This window comes from Microcaecilia unicolor, chromosome 14 (genome assembly GCF_901765095.1).
Source record: "Microcaecilia unicolor chromosome 14, aMicUni1.1, whole genome shotgun sequence".
Taxonomy (NCBI): Eukaryota; Metazoa; Chordata; class Amphibia; order Gymnophiona; family Siphonopidae; genus Microcaecilia; species Microcaecilia unicolor.
This window is the reverse complement of record NC_044044.1, coordinates 42,694,290-42,713,146: the sequence shown is the minus strand read 5'-3', so window position 1 is coordinate 42,713,146 and position 18,857 is coordinate 42,694,290. Positions and strand designations below refer to the sequence as shown.

At 43.0% G+C, this 18,857-nt stretch overlaps 1 protein-coding gene across 2 annotated transcripts in view; it reads right to left on the bottom strand.

Annotated features, from left to right (window-relative positions):
* Positions 1 to 17,851, bottom strand: part of LOC115457787 (nuclear receptor subfamily 2 group F member 5) — a 35,337-nt gene extending 17,486 nt beyond the window's left edge. Inside the window, exon 1 of one of the 2 annotated variants that reach the window (XM_030187382.1) lies at positions 17,690 to 17,851. Coding sequence is in view for 1 of the 2 variants with exons in the window: in XM_030187381.1 (XP_030043241.1) it covers positions 16,213 to 16,588 (376 nt within the window). In the remaining variant the exon portion in view is untranslated. Of the gene's footprint in view, positions 1 to 16,212; positions 16,602 to 17,689 lie in introns of those variants that run through there. The other variant, XM_030187381.1, reaches the window with a different exon arrangement.
* Between the last annotated feature and the right edge of the window lie 1,006 nt (positions 17,852 to 18,857).

Genomic DNA, 18,857 nt, shown 5'->3' with positions numbered 1-18,857 from the left:
GGACCCTCATTATCGATTCTATTTTTTTTTTCTTTTCAGGGCTGTGCCCTATACTCCCAATAAGTGAGGCCCAACCATGAAGCTGAAGAACCAGGCAGCCATTTATCTTTCAAGAACTAGACTTGTCAGAGGTAATTTTACAAGACAATGCCTGTGTCCAAGTAGCAAAATGTTGCAAGCAACATAGGCAGCTATAGTGTGCAAATGCCAGTGCACACATTGACATCTGCTCTGCCTGTGCTCTGTTCAAACTACGACCCTGGGAATGCCTATGTATGATCTATAGGCACATATACATGCAGGCAAATTACTGCACTTTATAAAAGGCCTTTTCAGCACATAAAACTGCTTGATGAAGAGATAATGTATTATTTGATTTTGCTCACACCTTTTCAAGTAGTAGCTCAAGGTGAGTTACATTCAGGTTTATACAAAAACACTCCCTAAAAGTGTTTTCTCTCTTGTAGGTTCATGGCAAGTCTTCCTCTTCCTCTGCCCCTGTGTTGCTGCAGGAAAGATGAAGTCAGCAGCATGCATCCAACTGCCATTGCCATGACTCCTCACGCATGCTCAGTTCCTGTACAAATTGGGCATGTGCAAGGAGTCCCAGCATCATTGACTGGAGGCATGCCACCAATTTCTTCTGCTCTGCTGCAACACAAGGAGGAGCGGGGGTGGCTCCAGCAGCAAATCTCTTTGGCTGGCGGGACTGCAAATACATTTTTAACACGGGGGAAGAGACCACGCAATGCAGTGAGAGGAGTCAGATTAGATTTCTCCTCTCTGGGGACCTGCGTCTCTCTCCTTTAATTTTTTTAAACAAAACTCTCCCAGATTACAACAAAATCCCCTCCTCCTTACACCTGGGACAAATTTCTCTGGGTATCGGGTGGAGAAATGACTGACAAGGGACACCGTGCAGCAAGAGAAAAAATAAAGCCATCTGAGACCAAAATGGAGGAGCCATCGCTTCCAGCCCTGAAGTTCACCAAGCAACAATTGCAGCAGCTTACTAATGCTGTCAGCAGAGCCCTTGAACCTAAATTTGGGCAAATTGCAGATCAACTGACTAAACTGGAAACACTTTTGGTGGATACAACTCTGCATCCAAGAGAGTTGGAATATTGAAGATGTGGCTCTGCATACCAGCAAACCCTTTTAGCTCATGAGCAACACTTGAAACAACACTTAGAGAAGCTAGAGGACCTAGAAAATAGGTCCCGCCGCAATAACTTGTGTATAATCGGCTTACCAGAAAGTGTTGCGTAGCGGACTTTCCCCATTAAGCTAGAACACTGTCTTGTGGCAGAGTTTACCCTCTCAGACCATATGGGTCCCATATGCCTGGAAAGAGCGCACCACATAGGCTGTTTGCAAGATGGCCATTGCAGACCAAGACCAGTGATCATCAAAGTCCACAACTACCTTCTTAAGGTAGAGTTTCTTAGAGGATATTCTCAGAAACGTGATTCACTGCAATACCAGGGCAAATCAGTCAAGGTTTTTCAAGATTACTCGATGGTGCTGCAAGAATGTCGCAGAAAGTTCACACCTTTATGTGCCATTCTCCATGAGAAAAATTACAGGTTTATGTTGCTGTATCCACCTACCTTGAAGGATTTTGTGAACAGACAGTGGCAAGCTTATGAATCCTTCGAAGCTGCTCAGGACTTTATTAACACTAAAACACCATCTGCATTCCTTCCTGCGTTTGGCCAGTGTGTGGGAGTACCACACACCTGCGCAGCACTATGGTTTATTGCTGTGCTACCCTGACACCATCAGCGATATGGGAGTTGGTGCTGGCTTAACTATGACGAGTTCTGAGACTGTATAGAGGAAAGTCTCCATATGTCCTGGGGTACGTAGGATATTAACCTTTGGCTAACCCACATGCAGAAAGTATCGAGCATCGCAGGTACTATGCGGCTCCCTGGGGCTCCAATTTTGGGTGGTAAGCGCTCATTTCATATAGCCAGTGGAGCCAAAGCTGTCGGTAGAACGGCTCCTGCAGACCTGTGCTGGAGGTTCAACAGGGCAAGTTGTCCATTCACCAGTTGTAAGTTCTGGCATGTCTTTGCGGGCTGTGGGGCTACTCACTGTAGGGCTTACATCACCCCATCAGTAAGTGCACTTCTGGAGGACCTGCTACGTCAGTCAGCTTCGGTGTCAGGGTGCTTGCGCCTTCTGTACCATCTGCTGCAGCGGTGTCTACCCTTTACCTGTGGTGAGGTCCCCGACCGCGATGCCACCTGCGACATCGGCATCGGCTGCCACCCAGGTTGACTCCCCTTCAACATCGGTGGAGGGAGCGTCACCGCAGTCGGACAGGGCATCAACATCTCGACATTGCCATAGAGGACATCGTTCCTTGGCATCGAGGCAGGTCCAGTGTCGAAGCACCTTAACTCAGGTTTTATCCGACACTGAGCAGGAGCGTTTGTGGGAGTCAGATGAGGATCCCAGGTACTTCTCTTCTGATGAGTCCTTTGGGATTCCCTCTGATCCTTCCCCTCCACTAGAAAGGAAACTGTCTTCACTGCAGAATCTGTCCTTTTCCTCTTTTGTCCGGGAAATGGCTATGGCTATTCCCTTCCCTGTGGAGGTTGAGGATGAGCCCAGGACTGAGATGCTCGAGGTCTTGGATTATTCTTCTCCACCTAAAGAGACTGTGACAGTTCCTCTGCATAAGGTACTGAAGGAAGTCCTTATGCAAAACTGGTCAGCCCCTCTGTCTGGCCCCGTGGTCCCGAAAAAAGCTGAATCCCAGTATCGGATCCATGGTGAACCTGGGTTGATGAGGTCTCAGTTACCCCAGAATTCCATGGTGGTGGACTCCGCCCTAAAGAGAACCAGGAGTACTAGAGACTATGCTTCAGCGCCCCCAGGCAGAGAAGTTAGGACTCTTGATCCTTTTGGGAGGAAGACGTATCAGGCCGCTATGCTCGCTGCCAAGATCCAGTCATACCAGCTCCTCACGAGCGTACACTTGCGGAACTCGATACTCAACTGTCCAGCTTGGTTGACACACTCCCTACGGAGCTGGCCGAGCCTTTTCGCCAGGTGGTCAGGCGTGTTACAAGTTCCTGGCCAGGGGTACTTTTGACACTTTTGACATGACATCCAGAATCGCTGCTCAAGGTATAGTGATGCACAGATTCTCATGGCTGCGTGTCTCTGACCTAGATCATTCTGTCCAGCAGCAGATGGTGGATGTTCCTTGCCAGGGGGGGGGGGACAATCTTTTTGGAGAAAAAGTAGAGGATCTAGTTGATCAAATCAAGAAGCATAATGATGCTATGGATTCTCTCTCCCACCGGGCGCCTTCTGCTACTGCCTCCTCATCTAGGTGGTTTTTAGGAGGGAGGAGGAGTGCCCTATACCTACTCTAGGCATAGGTACACTCCTGCTTCTCGGAAGCCTGCCCAGGCTCAACCCCAGTGCGCTGGTTCTCGTCAACAGTGTGCGACTAAGGTCCATTCTGCTCCCCAGCAAAAGCAAGAGACGGGCTTTTGACTGGCTCCAGTTCAGCATAACCTCAGTAAAAGTGTCCATTCCGGATGACTCACCAGTAGGGGGAAGGTTGATGTTTTTTCACCGGTGGCCTTTCATAACCTCCAACCGATGGGTTCTTCAGTCTGGTTAGGATACACGCTCAATCTGGAATCTGAACCTCCAAATTGCCCACTGGGAGCTCAATCTTACAGTTCCCAGCACAAGCAGGTACTTGCAGAGGAACTCTCCGCCCTTCTACAGGCCCAAGCGGTCGAACCCGTTCCACCAGGGGAAGAAGGGCTAGGATTCTATTCCAGGTACTTCCTTGTGCAAAAGAAAACAGGGGGATGCGTCCCATCCTAGACCTAAGGGGCCTGAACAAATTTCTAGTTCGAGATAAGTTCAGGTTGCTTTCCCTGGGCACCCTTCTTCCCATCATTCAAGAGAACGATTGGCTATGCTCTCTGGACTTAAAGGATGCTTACACACACATCTCAATAACGTGATTCACTGCAATACCAGGGCAAATCAATCAAGGTTTTTCAAGATTACTCTGCACCCAGAGTATTCACAAAGTGTCTAGCGGTAGTCGCAGCGTCGCTACGCAGACTGGGAGTACATGTGTTCCCTTATCTCAATTGGCTAGTGAAGAGCACCTCGAAGGCAGGCGTTCAGCAGTCCATGCAAATGACTATTCAGGTGCTAGAACTACTGGGGTTCATAATCAGTTACCCCAAGTCCCATCTCAGTCCAGTCCAAAAGTTGGAATTCATTGGAGCCCTGTTGAACACAAAGACAGTTTGAGCTTATCTTCCCGAGGCAAGGGCAGACAACCTCCTGTCCCTGGTGTCCATAGCTCGAGCATCTCAACAGGTCACGGGTCGGCAGATGTTGAAGCTTCTGGGCCACATGGCCTCCACAGTTCATGTGACTCCCATGGCATGCCTACACATGAGATCGGCTCAATGGACCCTAGTCAATGGACCCTAGCTTCCCAGTGGTACCAAGCTGCGGGGAGTCTAGAGGATGTGATCCAACTCTCCAACGACTTTCGCAATTCTCTTCAGTGGTGGACGATTCGATCCAATTTGACCTTGGGACGTCCATTCCAGATTCCTCAGCCACAAAAAGTGCTGACGACAGATGCATCCCTCCTGGGGTGGGGAGGTCATGTAGATGGGCTTCACACTCAAGGAGCCTGGTCCTTTCGGGAAAAGGGTCTTCAGATCAATCTCCTGGAATTGCGGGCGATCTGGAACGCTCTAAAGGCTTTCAGAGATCGGTTGTCCAACCAAATTATATTGATTCAGACAGATAATCAGGTTGCCATGTGCTACACCAACAAGCAGGGGGGCACCGGATCTCGCCCTCTGTATCAGGAAGCCGTCCAGATGTGGCTTTGGGCTTGCCATCATGGCATGTTTCTCCAAGCCACTTATCTGGCAGGCGTAAATAACAGTCTGGCCGACAGGTTGAGCAGGATAATGCAACCTCACAAGTGGTCACTGAACATAGGCGTAGTCCGCAAGATCTTCTGAGCATGGGGCACCCCCTCGGCGGATCTTTTTACCACTCAGATCAATCACAAGGTCCCTCAGTTCTGTTCCAGGCTTCAGGCCCATGACAGACTAGCATCAGATGCTTTTCTCCTGCATTGGGGGACAGGCCTTCTAGTAGGGAAGACTTTGCTGAAACTCAAGCAAGACTGGGGAACCATGATCCTGATTGCACCCTTCTGGCTACGTCAGATTTGGTTCCCTCTTCTTCTGGAGTTGTCCTCCGAAGAACCGTGGAGATTGGAGTGTTTTCCAACCCTCATCACCCAGAATGAGGGGTCACTTCTGCATCCCAACCTCCAGTCCTGGCTCTCATGGCCTGGATGTTGAGAGCTTAGAATTCGCTTCCTTGGGTCTTTCAGAGGGCGTCTCTCGAGTCTTGTTTGCTTCCAGGAAAGATTCCACAAAGAGGTCTTACTCTTTTAAATGGAGGAGGTTTGCCATCTGGTGTGACAGCAAGGCCCTAGATCCTCTTTCTTGTCCTACACAGACCCTGCTTGAATACCTTCTCCACTTATCAGAGTCTGGTCTGAAGACCAACTCTGTAAGAGTTCACCTTAGTGCGATTAGTGCTTATCATCGTCGTGTAGAAGGTAAGCCTATCTCTGGACAGCCTTTAGTTGTTCGCTTCATGAGAGGATTGCTTTTGTCAAAGCCCCCACTGAAACCTCCACCGGTGTCATGGGATCTCAACGTCGTTCTCACCCAGCTGATGAAGCCTCCTTTTGAGCCACTGAATTCCTGCCATCTGAAGTACTTGACCTGGAAGGTTGTTTCCTTGGTGGCTGTTACTTCAGCTCATAGGGTTAGTGAGCTTCAGGCCTTGGTAGTGCATGCACCTTATATCAAGTTTCATCATAAAATAGGTGAGAAAATGTGGGGTACAAATGCAACAAATAAATAAATAAATAACAGAGTAGTCCTCCGCACGCAACCTAAGTTCCTGCCAAAGGTGGTGTCAGAGTTCCATCTGAACCAGTCAATTGTCTTGCCAACATTCCCCCCCCCCCCCCCCCCCCCCCCCCCGTCCTCATACCCACCCTGGTGAAAGCAGTTTGCATACCTTGGACAAGAGAGTATTGGCCTTTTACATGGAGCGGACAAAGCCCTTCAGACAGTCCGCCCAGTTGTTTGTTTCCTTCGATCCCAACAGGAGGGGAGTCGCCATTGGAAAATGCACAATCTCCAACTGGCTAGCAGATTGCATTTCCTTTACTTATGCTCAAACTGGACTGACTCTAGAGGGCCATGTCACGGCTCATAATGTTAAAGCCATGGCTGCGTCAGTGGCTCACTTAAAGTCAGCCTCCACTGAGGAGATTTGCAAGGCTGCAACATGGCCATCAGTCCACACATTCACATCTCACTACTGCCTTCAGCAGGACACCCGACGTGACAGTCGGTTTGGGCAGTCGGTGCTGCAAGATCTGTTTGGGGTTTAGGATCCAACTTCACCCCCCTAGACCCATTTTTGTTCTGTTCCAGGCTGCACTCTCAGTTAGTTGTTTATGGTTTCAGGTCAATCTATGTTATGTCCTCACCATTGCGAGGCCCAATTGACCAATGTTCATTGTTTTGAGTGAGCCTGGGTGCTAGGGATACCCCACATGTGAGAACAAGCAGCCTGCTTGTCCTCGGAGAAAGCGAAGATACTTACCTGTAGCAGGTATTCTCCAAGGACAGTAGGCTGATTGTTCTCACAAACCCGCCCACCTCCCCTTTGGAGTTGTTATTTATTTCTCTATATGCTTTTGGATTCAACTGAGGAGAAGTGCTCATGCAATGGGCAGGAAATCAGTCCGCACATGCGCGGTGTGTGCTACATGCGCGGTGCGCACTACACGCGCGCCAGAAGACTCTGGCAAAACTTTTTAAATATTTTGTTTGCAAAATGCCGATTCCTGGGCCAACACGGATGTCGACCCATATGTGAGAACAATCAGCCTGCTGTCCTCGGAGAATACCTGCTACAGGTAAGTATCTTCGCTTTATGGTACGGTCAATTTTCTTCAATATGCACAACTTCCATATAGGACATAAAGATATGTTACTAAACAGCTGAACTTATCTTAAAGCAATCTGAGGCAATTGGATAGTCCCCGAATAATCCCAACATGGACCGGTTGCACCACTCGGCTTCCTCAGGGGATTTGGTTTACTGCCAACTTAGTGACACTATGCTGTCTGGGATTCAGTCTTTTTTCCTCCATTATTCTGTTTCTCTTTTGCTTTATTTAAGGGGCCCTTTTACTAAACCACGTAGGCACCTACACGCGCCCAATGCATGTCAATTTGGAGTTACCGCCTGGCTACTGCGTGGCCTGAGTGGTAATTTCATTTTTTACACGCAGCCGCTACGCGTGCCGTAAAATCATTTTTATTTTCCTGCGTGCGGCGGAAACCGGGTGGTAATCATCATTCTATGCACATAGATGATTACTGCACGGTTACCGTGTGAGACCTTACCGCTAAGTCAGTGGGTAGCGGTAAGGTATCAGACCCTAAATGGATGCGCACCAATTTTTATTTTGCTGCACGTCGATTTTCAGCAAAAATTTTAAAAAGGCCTTATTTATAGGCACACTGAAAATGGATCTGCGAATGCCCAAAACACACACCTACACTAGTGCAGCCCATTTTTCAGCGTACCTTAGTAAAAGGACCCCTAAGTGAGTTGGTCTCTCGCTCTTTTTTTGATTGCTTATAGGCATATTTTTGAGTGATTTATTTTCCTTTTTGTATATTATTACTCGTGTATTGTTTATCTAAATTTTTAATGTTTACATTTCTTGTAACCCTCCTAGAACCATGGTAATTGGATGAGATAGGAATATTTTAAAATAAATAAATAAACAATCAGGTGGTATTAGCTTGGTCAAGGGTGATGGAAAGATGTGCCTCAGTTGTTCCCTTGATCTTATTAGAGGCAAGAAGCATGGAAAGAAAACAACACCATCAGGCTGGCTTTAGAGGCATTGGAGCCCAGTGCGGGAACTAGAGTGGGGTACCTTGTTGTGCTGGGGCCTCAGGCAGCTGTCCAGCTTGTCGCTTCATATACATCGCTTGGCTTTTCAAGATAAAGCTCGCATGACTAAATTATATTTCGCTGCTCTGCTGGAAGAGTTACAATTGTCAAAATTGTTCAAAATTATCTGGGGAGGGTGGGAGGCAGAAAGGAAGGAAAGCTTAACAATATGGGAAAGCATAAACCCACGGATTCTATAAAGCACGCCTAGCGTTCCGCGCCAAAATCCAAGTGTATTCTGTAACAATGCACATAACTTAATTGGCTTAACAAGCCAATCAGCATTGTTAACAGCATTTAACAAGCAATAATCAACACTAATTAGCAATAATTAGAATTTATGTGCATAACTTGCAAAGCGTATTCTGTAACTCACCATATCTAATTCTAATGCGTGCAGGCAAAAAGGAGCATGGTTATGGGCAGGGAAATGGGTGTTTAATCATAGGCATTCCAAAATTTACACATGAAGTTACAGAATACAGCCCAATGCATCTAAATCTATACGCCGGGATTAACACCACGTTTTTTTGTTGGTCTAAATGGAGATGTATAGTTTTAGGCGCTAGGATATGAATTGTGTTCTGTATACCATGCCTGAATATAGGCGCCCCTTATAGAATACACTTAGGCAGTAATGTTTTCCGTGCGGAGTTTCTAGGTGCCATATATACACGTAGAATCTGGCCTAAAATGTAAGACAGTTCACTAGCCACCCCCAATACAGGTGGAGTCAGCCCTGTAATGTAACGTGACCTTAAGAAATTTGTTTTGCATGATAAAATGCTTCTCAGAGAAGCATTAAGCAGTTTACAATAAAAGTACAATTGTACTATTACATCAACTTCAATGCGTAAACCCAACACTAATAAAAAAAAATACAATACAAAAAAACTTGTTCAGTAATCCTTCTTAACAAGTTTACCCAGAAGAAGGATCATAGTCTGCAAGAAGACCCACACTAGAAACACATTTGATATGCTCAATTACAATGGCTACAGCACTGGGCAAGAAAAGGCATTTAGGTCTTTCCTCCAGTGCAGAAAGTTGTTTTCATTCAACTCTTGAGACACAGGAAAGAAACTTTTATGAGTGGAGGCTAGAGGAATAACAGATAAGGAAGCTGCATCAGGTCCGGATATAGGCAGAGGCAACACAGCCAACTGCCTAGGACGCCTAACCAAAGAGGAGCATACGTGCATAGAATGTTTTTAATCCATTTTGTAATTTATAAAGGAGTGCCTCTGTGGCACTATGACTTTTCTCTTTTAATCTTCTGGCTTTCCAATCTGTGGGATCTCTAACAACCTTCTCCCCCACCTCCCCCATTCCTGCTCTCTAAGATCTGCTGTCTGGTCATGTCTATGGGCAGCAAACTGTTACATCTGACCTATAGCTGTACGAGTATTGCGAGGTGTGACTAGGCACTACAGTCTTGCCAAATAATGCAGCATTCTTTTCTAAAGTGACTCCTGTGCCAAAGAGAGTGTTTTAAACTCACAACACAGCTCAACAGGATGCCCGTGCAACTCACGTAAAACCAGTAATAGGCTTCCATGGAAAAGAAAACGCACTTTCTTGAATTCCTGACCAGAATTTTGTGCTCTTCTTCATGAATTTGATTTTTTTTTTTAACTATGGCACAGAAAAGGAGTACCATGTTGGTCAACCAAAACTTAAAATGATTCATAGAGAAGCAACAGAAGCAGTTAGAAAATGAATACTGAAAGACTCTAACCTACAACATTCCCCTTTTTCACCAATGTTACTCTTCTGTTGTCCTAAAAATAAGCACCTATTAGCCTTATCTACTTGGTGGCTCTGAGCTTTGCTTTTATGGAAGGGGGCTAGCATGGTGCTGTCTTCCTTCTTTCTGGAATGTGGAAGAATACCATGATTTACCACACTCACGTGAATTGAAACAATCATAGGAATCCCAACACCATAAATTCTTAAACATCAGCCCTACCCAACCTCCTTTTTTGGTTTTCTTGAAATAGTGGAGGGGCATTTTCTTAGTTCAAATCGTTTTTATTGAGATTTTAGTTGTTTACAACAAACACGAAAGAAGGAAAAAACAAGAACAGAGTACTATGTTGATATATATCAGTACAATAACACAAACAGCAGCCTAAATAAGATATGGCTACTATATTTATTTATTTATTTATTTATTTTAGATCATTTATACCCCACTTTTTGCCACGTAGAGCAGCCCCAAAGCGGCTTACAATGAACTAAAGAAAACAATTACAATGACAGTTGAAGGCAGAAGGGAAGGGGAGGGAAGATAAATACATTATTTAAACAAATAAACAGTAGGCAGGGAAAAGAAATCAAAAAGAAGAGAAAGTAAAGAGTAATGAGTCCAGAATCAGGTGTCAGTTGAATCAGATCTTGACTCGCAAAAAAGATACAGTCTGAAAAGGAATTTTCGATATGTTGTCCAAATCTGATTTTGGACATTTTGCAAAAAAAACATCCAAAACTCCAGTGTCAAACATGGTCATTATTGAATCAGAAAAATTTCTAGGTTCAAAAATCACCATATTTTAGATATTTTTATGCTCAGTGTATCTCTCTTTAAGGGTCATTTTCAAACAAAAAATGTCCAAGGGGAAAACACCCAAAAACAAGCCACTGGGATGTCTGGAGGGCTAGCAGTCCTACTAGCTGGCCACACAGACATTCCAGCAGAGGGAAAGGGAAATGGGACTTGATATACTGCCTTTCTGAGGTTTTTGCAACTACATTCAAAGTGGTTTATATATATTCAGGTACTTATTTTGTACCAGGGGCAATGGAGGGTTAAGTGACTTGCCCAGAGTCACAAATAGCTGCAGTGGGAATTGAACCCAGTTCCCTAGAATCAAAGTCCGCTGCATTAACCACTAGGCTGCTCCTCCACTGGTGGCATTCAATGTAGAAGCCTGCCCTTGCAGATCAGCAATGCGGCCGCGCAGGCTTCTGTTTCTGTGAGTCTGACATCCTGCACATACATGCAGGACATCAGACTCACAGAAACAGAAGCCTGCGTGGCCGCAAGGGCAGGCTTCTACATGGAATGTTGCTAATGGAATAGCAACATTCCATGTAGAATCTCAAATAGTAGCAACAGAATCTCAATATACCACCTTTCTGTGGTTTTTGCAACTACATTCAAAGCGGTTTACATAGTATATTCTGGCACTTATTTTGTACCTGGGGCAATGGAGGGTTAAGTGACTTGCCCAGAGTCACAAGGAGCTGCAGTGGGAATCGAACTCAGTTCCCCAGAATCAGAGTCCGCTGCACTAACCACTAGGCTACTCCTCCACTGCAGTAGGGCAGCCTACGGGCGCACTGCAGTGAACTTCACATAAAAGATCCCAGTACAAATCTCACCATTATCCCCTTACATTGTAAAGTGAGCCCTCCAGGAATAGCAAAAAATGTACTGTACCCAACTGTATATCACTGCAATAGCTGGTATGCCTGCAGGTGTCACCTATATGTGGGTTAAGTAGGTATTTTGTGGTTTGTGGGCTGCTCACACTTTCCACCACAAGTGTACCAGTTAGACTGAGAAAGGGGCCCAGGTCCCCTTCTCTACGGTCCACTGCATTAACCACTAGACTACTCCAAAGCCCTCTGCTTGCTGATGTAAGAGGAATGGCCATTATATCTGCAGCTGTCGTAGAGCCTGGTATGTACTGTCACTTTCACCTCTTCAGGGAGTGCAAGGGCGGTCAGTGTCCACTGGGGGATTAAGGGGGGGTTCATGCCTTTATCTCTCCAGTGGTCATCTGGTCAGTTTGGGTATCATTTTTGCACTTAGTAATTACTGAAACAGGTCCAGCCAAAAACATCCAAATCATAAACCCACCCTAATCCCACTGAAAACATGCCTCCTTGAGATTTAGACAAACTGCATAGTAAAATGTCTTAAAAATGAGTTTTGAAAATAGTGATTTGGATGTTTTTCTGTTTTGAAAATGTGCCCCATGGTATCTTGCAGGTGTTGAGGGGGTGTGGGGTTCCTAAGACATCACAGAAAGAACAAGGGTCTTAAAATTCTAGTTTGTACTGTTTTTGCATGTACTCTTTAAAAACAGCAGGTCACTAAAATAGCGATAGAACTAGTTCATAGCACCGGGATTACATGCAACAAAAAAGTGACTCAAATAAGTGTAAGGATCAGGGGTTTACCAAGTATCTATTGGAAGTCTGGCATAGATCCTCTGAAAGGCATCACTGAGAATGGAAAGCAAATCCGCTCATGTAATCTGCTTTATTGATACACGATAATACTTAGAAGAGTTGTCAGTACTAAAGAGCAGCTCCTACAGTCCATTGGGGATTTGTGGTATTCTATGGAGTCAAAATGAATTAATGCATTTAATTCATTATTAGATTGAACTGTGGTGTGTGATTGCAGAAAGCAGAAGAAGCCTTGTTCAAAAAAAGATTATTTTCACAGGCACAAAATGGTGGAAAAGTTCTTTTTGAATAATACCCAAAATATAACACACACACACACGTAAAGGCTGTAAGAACAAAGAGCATTATATAGGTATTTATAATGCCGCCTTGCTTGGCTGTTCACAATTTTGTTTGATTATTCATTTATAGCAAAAGAGAAATGTAGGAATTTTTTTCCCCATTTGAATAGTCAACTAACAATTGCCACCCATCACTGGGTCATCACAAAGAGATTTTTGCTGCATGGAATTATAACAGTTGGGAACTAAGGCACGTTAGCGTTTTCAATGCACCTACAATTAGCGCACGTGCTAACTGTGTAGGCGCCTGTAGGGATATTGTAGGCACGTACAGAGTTAACGCACATTAACGCGCGTTAAAAATCTTAACATGCCTATACCGCGGCTTAGTAAACAGGGCCCTAAATGATTAAAAAGCTTTTTTATACTGGGAAAGTTTGCCAGAATCAGTAAAGTCACCAGTTTGTATTATCATTTTCAGCCAGTATCAGTTTCAAAGTATATCATCAATTTCTAAATTAGTATGAAATTTAAAAAAAACAAAGTTTCAATACTGAGTAATTTTATAACAGATTGTTTATGTATGAAGGCCAAGCAGGTGCTTATTTTTAGCCTATCTTATAAAGTCACACAGATGTCTATCCATTTTTACAAAATACTAACGGTAACCTGAAACTAGCAACATCTACAGCAGTTTGGGAACAGGTGTACATGGGAGTGTGTATAATCTGCACAATCATGTATATATTGTAAAGAATGTATGCGCTTGGTGACTCTGCCCATAGTCCACCCCCACCTCTGTTCAGAACATGATTACATGTGTGTCGCAAAGAAGTACATGCCTTCTTGTAACTGTGCCTACTTTTACAGAGGTAACCCATGGGGTAATTTTATAAAAAGCCATTTTATTCACAGGAGAATTTTATAAAATTACTCACTAAAAAGATAAAAAAGCAATGGTGGAAAAAAAACATAAAAGTGCTGCTTTGAAAGTACATATCCTTTTAAAGTTAGACATGCTATTTATTTATCCATCACCTCTGAATGTATGATTTTTTTTTTGCCACACTTCCCACACTCCAAAATCATACCCCCTTCATAAACATATAATGTTGACTGTTTTGTAATTAAAGTAGTCAAAGTTACACATTTACCTGTCATGAATTAAAATAAAATTTATGGAACATTGCTGCCAACTGTACTTTTGAATATCAGCATGAAAAAAAAACCCTTCAGATCTTGTGCTTTAGAATGTCAGCATGAAATAGCCTTCAGATCTTCCAGGTTATTCTGAGGCAAAGAGAAAAACAGTGTTTAAAAAGAAACAAAAGAGTAGATTTTAGGAATTCCTAACATTGTGTGTATTTAAGTGCAAGCAAGATTTGAAATAATTGTGATCAAGGTGCTTATGGGATAAAATCATATTAAAGACATTTTCTGATTTACTGGTGAATCGGATTTGGGTAGACTGAAATTGATCCAAGAATTTAATCTCATTTTTTGTATGAGATATAGGAATCATTTATTTTTTTCCCATCTGGAGTACGTAATTGACATACATACAAATGCATACACATATCTGAATATTAGACAGAGAGATATACAGACAGAAATAGAATAATTTTATCTTGTACACATACTTCCTATTTATATCCCAAGAGCCTGTACCCAGTTGAAAACAAAAAGAAGTAGTTTGGCTATCACAATGCCCAGGGTGAACTCCCCAATTACATCTGTTATCTGTGAGGAAATTTCAAAAACAAGTGGGAAAATAGCTGGATTCCACTGTTAGTGGAGTAGAAACATTCCTTATACCTTAGCTGTTTAATCTATTCCCTATAAATAAAGAAAGAAACCTAGCTTATCAGGGTAGTAAAGGAAATGAAACAGGTGAAAGATATATATACCTGACTGAACTTAGTGTAGGTGGCATTAGCTTAGAAGCTAATGAGAAATGTATTCCTTCCTGACATACACCATACCCCTGATAAGGTACTTTTCCCTAGTATTCTTGCTCATAATAATTTCTGCAAATTGTCCATTAGAGATTTCCCTTACTATTAATATTTAATCAGATTACATTAAAAATAGGAAATGTTGTGTAATAATTCAATTGACCTAATAACGAAATTTGATCCTCAGATTAAAAATTGTGTAAAAACTCTGCCTGTAATTTGAATTAATCTAGTGACTAATGTAACCCTCTTTGATGTACCTCAGTTCCCTTTTTTTCTGCTGAGAAGTTGTGAGTTTTGGGGGTAGGTGGAGGCACGAGATGGAAGTTATTTAAAAAGCAGACATCAACTATGGTACTTTTTTGGCAATCCTAAAACTAGACGGCAAGCAAAATAACCAGATAGTGGGGGGGGGGGGGGGGAGAGGATAGGAAGTCGTCAAATCCAAATATAATATTATTAGAGCAGGAAGCATACAAAACAAAGCTAAAGTATCTCTTTCTCACTCCACTTTCAATTTCTTTAAAAAACAGGGAAAAAAACACTCAAAAGACTCAGATCGACAGGGAAGCTGAGCATTTGCTAGTTTCTTTTCAAATACCTAGAAAAGTCAGAACTTGGAGAAGAAACCAGATTTTAGAAACCTGGCACCCAGGAGAAATACCAATGAATTTCAGGAACAGAGGGGGGGGCACATGTTCAACATTTGAAATGAAATGTAATCATAAAAGCAATAATGATAAAGTGTACAGTTCAATTAAAAAAAAAAAAAAACTCCCGTTCACTTTTTTTTTTTCCAGATGAAAAGTGGCTCCTGGTCCGAAACTACATTTTTATCCAGAGACAAGCAGGTAAAACTTCTATATGACTCAAAATACATCTACACAGTGAAATTTATTTTGTGAGTTGGGTAGAGTATCCAATCTCATATATGTTAGGAAATATCTCAAGTGCCAGCTAAAGATGACAGCTACATTATTACATGAAATGGGATACAAAGTGGAGCCTTCTTTTGTTATCCTGTTAGGTCAGACCCTATCCTTTCCACCAATAATTATTTAAGTGTCTTTGATTTTAAGTTTTATTTATTGAATATATACAAACCTAAAATTGTTTCAGGAACATGCTGTAAAGTGCTCATGATAAAAAGTGTATCGTTTGAACATTTTATCCACTATGTACGGTTTCCAGCCGTTCTCAAACTTCTACATACGGGCTGCTGGTTTAGATTGATTCGGACACATCGGTAAAGTCTGTTAGGAAGTGGTGACATTGTAAAATAAGCCTGTTTGCTAATAAATCCGATTAATGCTATTCCGATTTGAAACTGATATATTTTGTTAATTTATTTATTCTGTATACATTAGAGTGCGAACCATTTGAAAGTTTAAGGTGGAAAAGCAAAACTGGCAAAGCAAATGTTTACAATCCATCCATCAGCAGTGGATGTTCCTAGTTCCCCTAAAATCATTTCCTATTAAAACTAACAGTTATCCCCCCCCCCCCTCTCCATTAGCATATAAATGTACAGATGTATATTTTCACTCCGCTCAATTCTCCAGCTTCCAGAACCCATCACAGGGTTGTTAACTCTGACTTTTTCTGTCTATCTCGAGAGATCTTACCAATATTGAAATCATACAGAATCATTGAAGGCAAGGAATAGTTCTCCCTTGCCCCAGATCTCTCCGCGGGCTTACCTTCCCTTCTCATGCCCACCTTCAGGCACTTCTTCAGGCGGCAATACTGACACTGGTTGCGATGGTGCTGATCGATGGGACAGTCCCGATTTCCCCGGCAGGTGTAGCTCAGGTTCCTCCTCACCGATCGCTTAAAGAAGCTTTTACAGCCCTCGCACGTGAATTGGCCGTAGTGTTTGCCGCTGGACTTGTCTCCACATACCATGCAGTCCACGTTGGGGGCGCCCTTATCCCCCGAATGGACCGCATCCATTCCGGCGCCAGAGCCTTTAGGAGTGCCGGGAGGCTGAGGAGTCCCCCCGGGGTCCTGATTGCACAGCCCTGCCTGGTTATTCCCCGGCATATCCTCCTGCCACGGATTCACCACCATTGCCATAATAAGAAAAAGAAGAAGAAAGCCAAATCTGGGGATGGAACCTCCAAAAATTAAATTTTCTTTCTCCACAACTGATCCAGAGATGAGAGGACAAAATGAATTGAGCACGCAGAAAAAGTTCTTACTGATGTAGAAAAAACGGTACAGCTTGGATTCAGCAGGTTATAACATATATTTTTCGTTTTTATTCTGTCTGCAGAGTGATTTTGTTTCAGTTGCGTTCAACAAGTGTGGTCCTCTGATGAGGGAACAAGAGTTAAATGGTCTAGAGGTGCGGCAAAGTTTATTTTGAAGGAATGCAGCAAAATCAAGTCAAAGGCAAATTATTTTGAAAAACATCTCCCACTGTTCTTTAAAAATATTAAACATGAGATTGCAGTTTTGGAGCTAAACTCGAGATCCGCCGGTTCTTTAAAAGTTGGCAGAAGGAGAAAAGCATCCCAATAGTTTTACATTTGAGTCTATAAAAATGAAACAAACGAACAAACAAAAAGAATAAAAGGAGAATCAAATACAATTCTGGGAAGCATGCATAATTAATACATTTACACTTATTATTCTAAATCGGAACAATTATTAATCTATACAGATGATCGAGTCATGCCCGGTTGCTGGGCAGAATGTGTCTCACAAAAGATTTACGAAGTTTTGGGTGATATTAGATTAGTGTATACACTAACCTCATGTGTGGAGCACATTGTCGGGTCGGATCAGATCCTCCCCTCTTAGAAGCTCTTGAGTAGCCATGCAAACGTTAGGCACCAATTGCTAGCAGGAAAATAAAACTATGATTATTCTTACACTGGAGGGAACGGAGGTTAATCTCGCTTCTTTTAGTTGTCTTTGCAAAAGCTGAGCATCAGTGGAATTTTTACTTTAGTCTCATTCATAAAGACAAAGAAAACATTCCTCGATTTAAAATATAATTACATTAATGAATCAGGCTGGACTTTCTGCACTTCTCTGAAATTATCTCCCACTACGACAAAAAGAGAGAGAGAGAGAGAGAGAGTCGTCCTACCAAAAGAACCGGACAGTGCTTTCGGCAAGGAACGTAATCAAATAGTAGCAGAATTACTCATCAACACAAATTGTACAGACCTGCCTTCTTTTTCACCCCGGTCGGAAGATTATGAACAGAAATGAGGCTGCTCTCCTTTTACCTGGAATATTTCTTGAATGTATCAGTTAAAGGAATAAAATCAATTTGCAAAGCATGCACATACACCCACAAAATGAAGAAAACTTTCGCGATTTTTCCTGTTGCACCTGCCCCGCCCCTTTTTGGAGAACGGGAGGTGGGAGAGAATGTTACTGCGATCACGTGGCAGCCGTCCAACTCTACTATAACATTCAGTTACAGTGCGGTCATGGAGACTCTCAGCTAATAAGGCCACACGTTCCATATAAGGCAACAGTAACAAAGAGGCGACAACACAAGGAGCGGTGACGTTCTGAGCAACTGATTGGCTAGGGAAGAGGGACTGAAACATGTTATGGGCAGAGTCTGGGCTGTCACCTGTCACCTGGTGGGTGGTAATCTCACGGTTTCATTTTTGTAAAGCTTTAGTTTTGATTTTATGTTCAGGAGCAGTCCAAACATCAAGAATCTCTGAATAGGAGAAGTAATTGATTAAAAAAAAAAAAAAAATTTACAGGAAGACCCATTTCATAACCCCATTCCTGTTCACCATTCACCAGTGGCAATATTGCAGACTCTTCTTGAAGGCATTGAAGTAACCTTGGGTGAATTTCTTCATAAAGACAGTTAATACATCCCAATAAATAAAATAACCCTGCATAAAGCAGCAGTTAAAACTCCAGTGGTTTTCAACCCAGCCAGTTTTCAGGACACCTACAATAAATATGCATGAGATAGATTTGCATACAATGGAGGTAGTGCATGTAAATGTATTCTCATACATATTCATTGCAGCTCTCCTGAAAATCTGATTGGCTCTGTGTGCTCCAAGTACTGGATAGAGAATCCCTGCTCTAATCCAGTGTTTCCCAAGTCAGTCCTGGAGTACCCCATTCCAACTCAGGTTTTCAGGATATCCATAATGAATATGCTTGAGATTTATTTGCATACACTGCCTCAATTGTATGCAAGTCTCTTTCATGCATATTCATTGTGGATATCCTGAAAATCTGACTGGCAAGGGGGTAATCAAGGACCGATTTAGGAAACAGTGCTCTAAACTAATGGTTCATAAATCCCTTCTGGAAGACACCGAGCCAGTCTGGTTTTCAAGATATCCTCAATGAA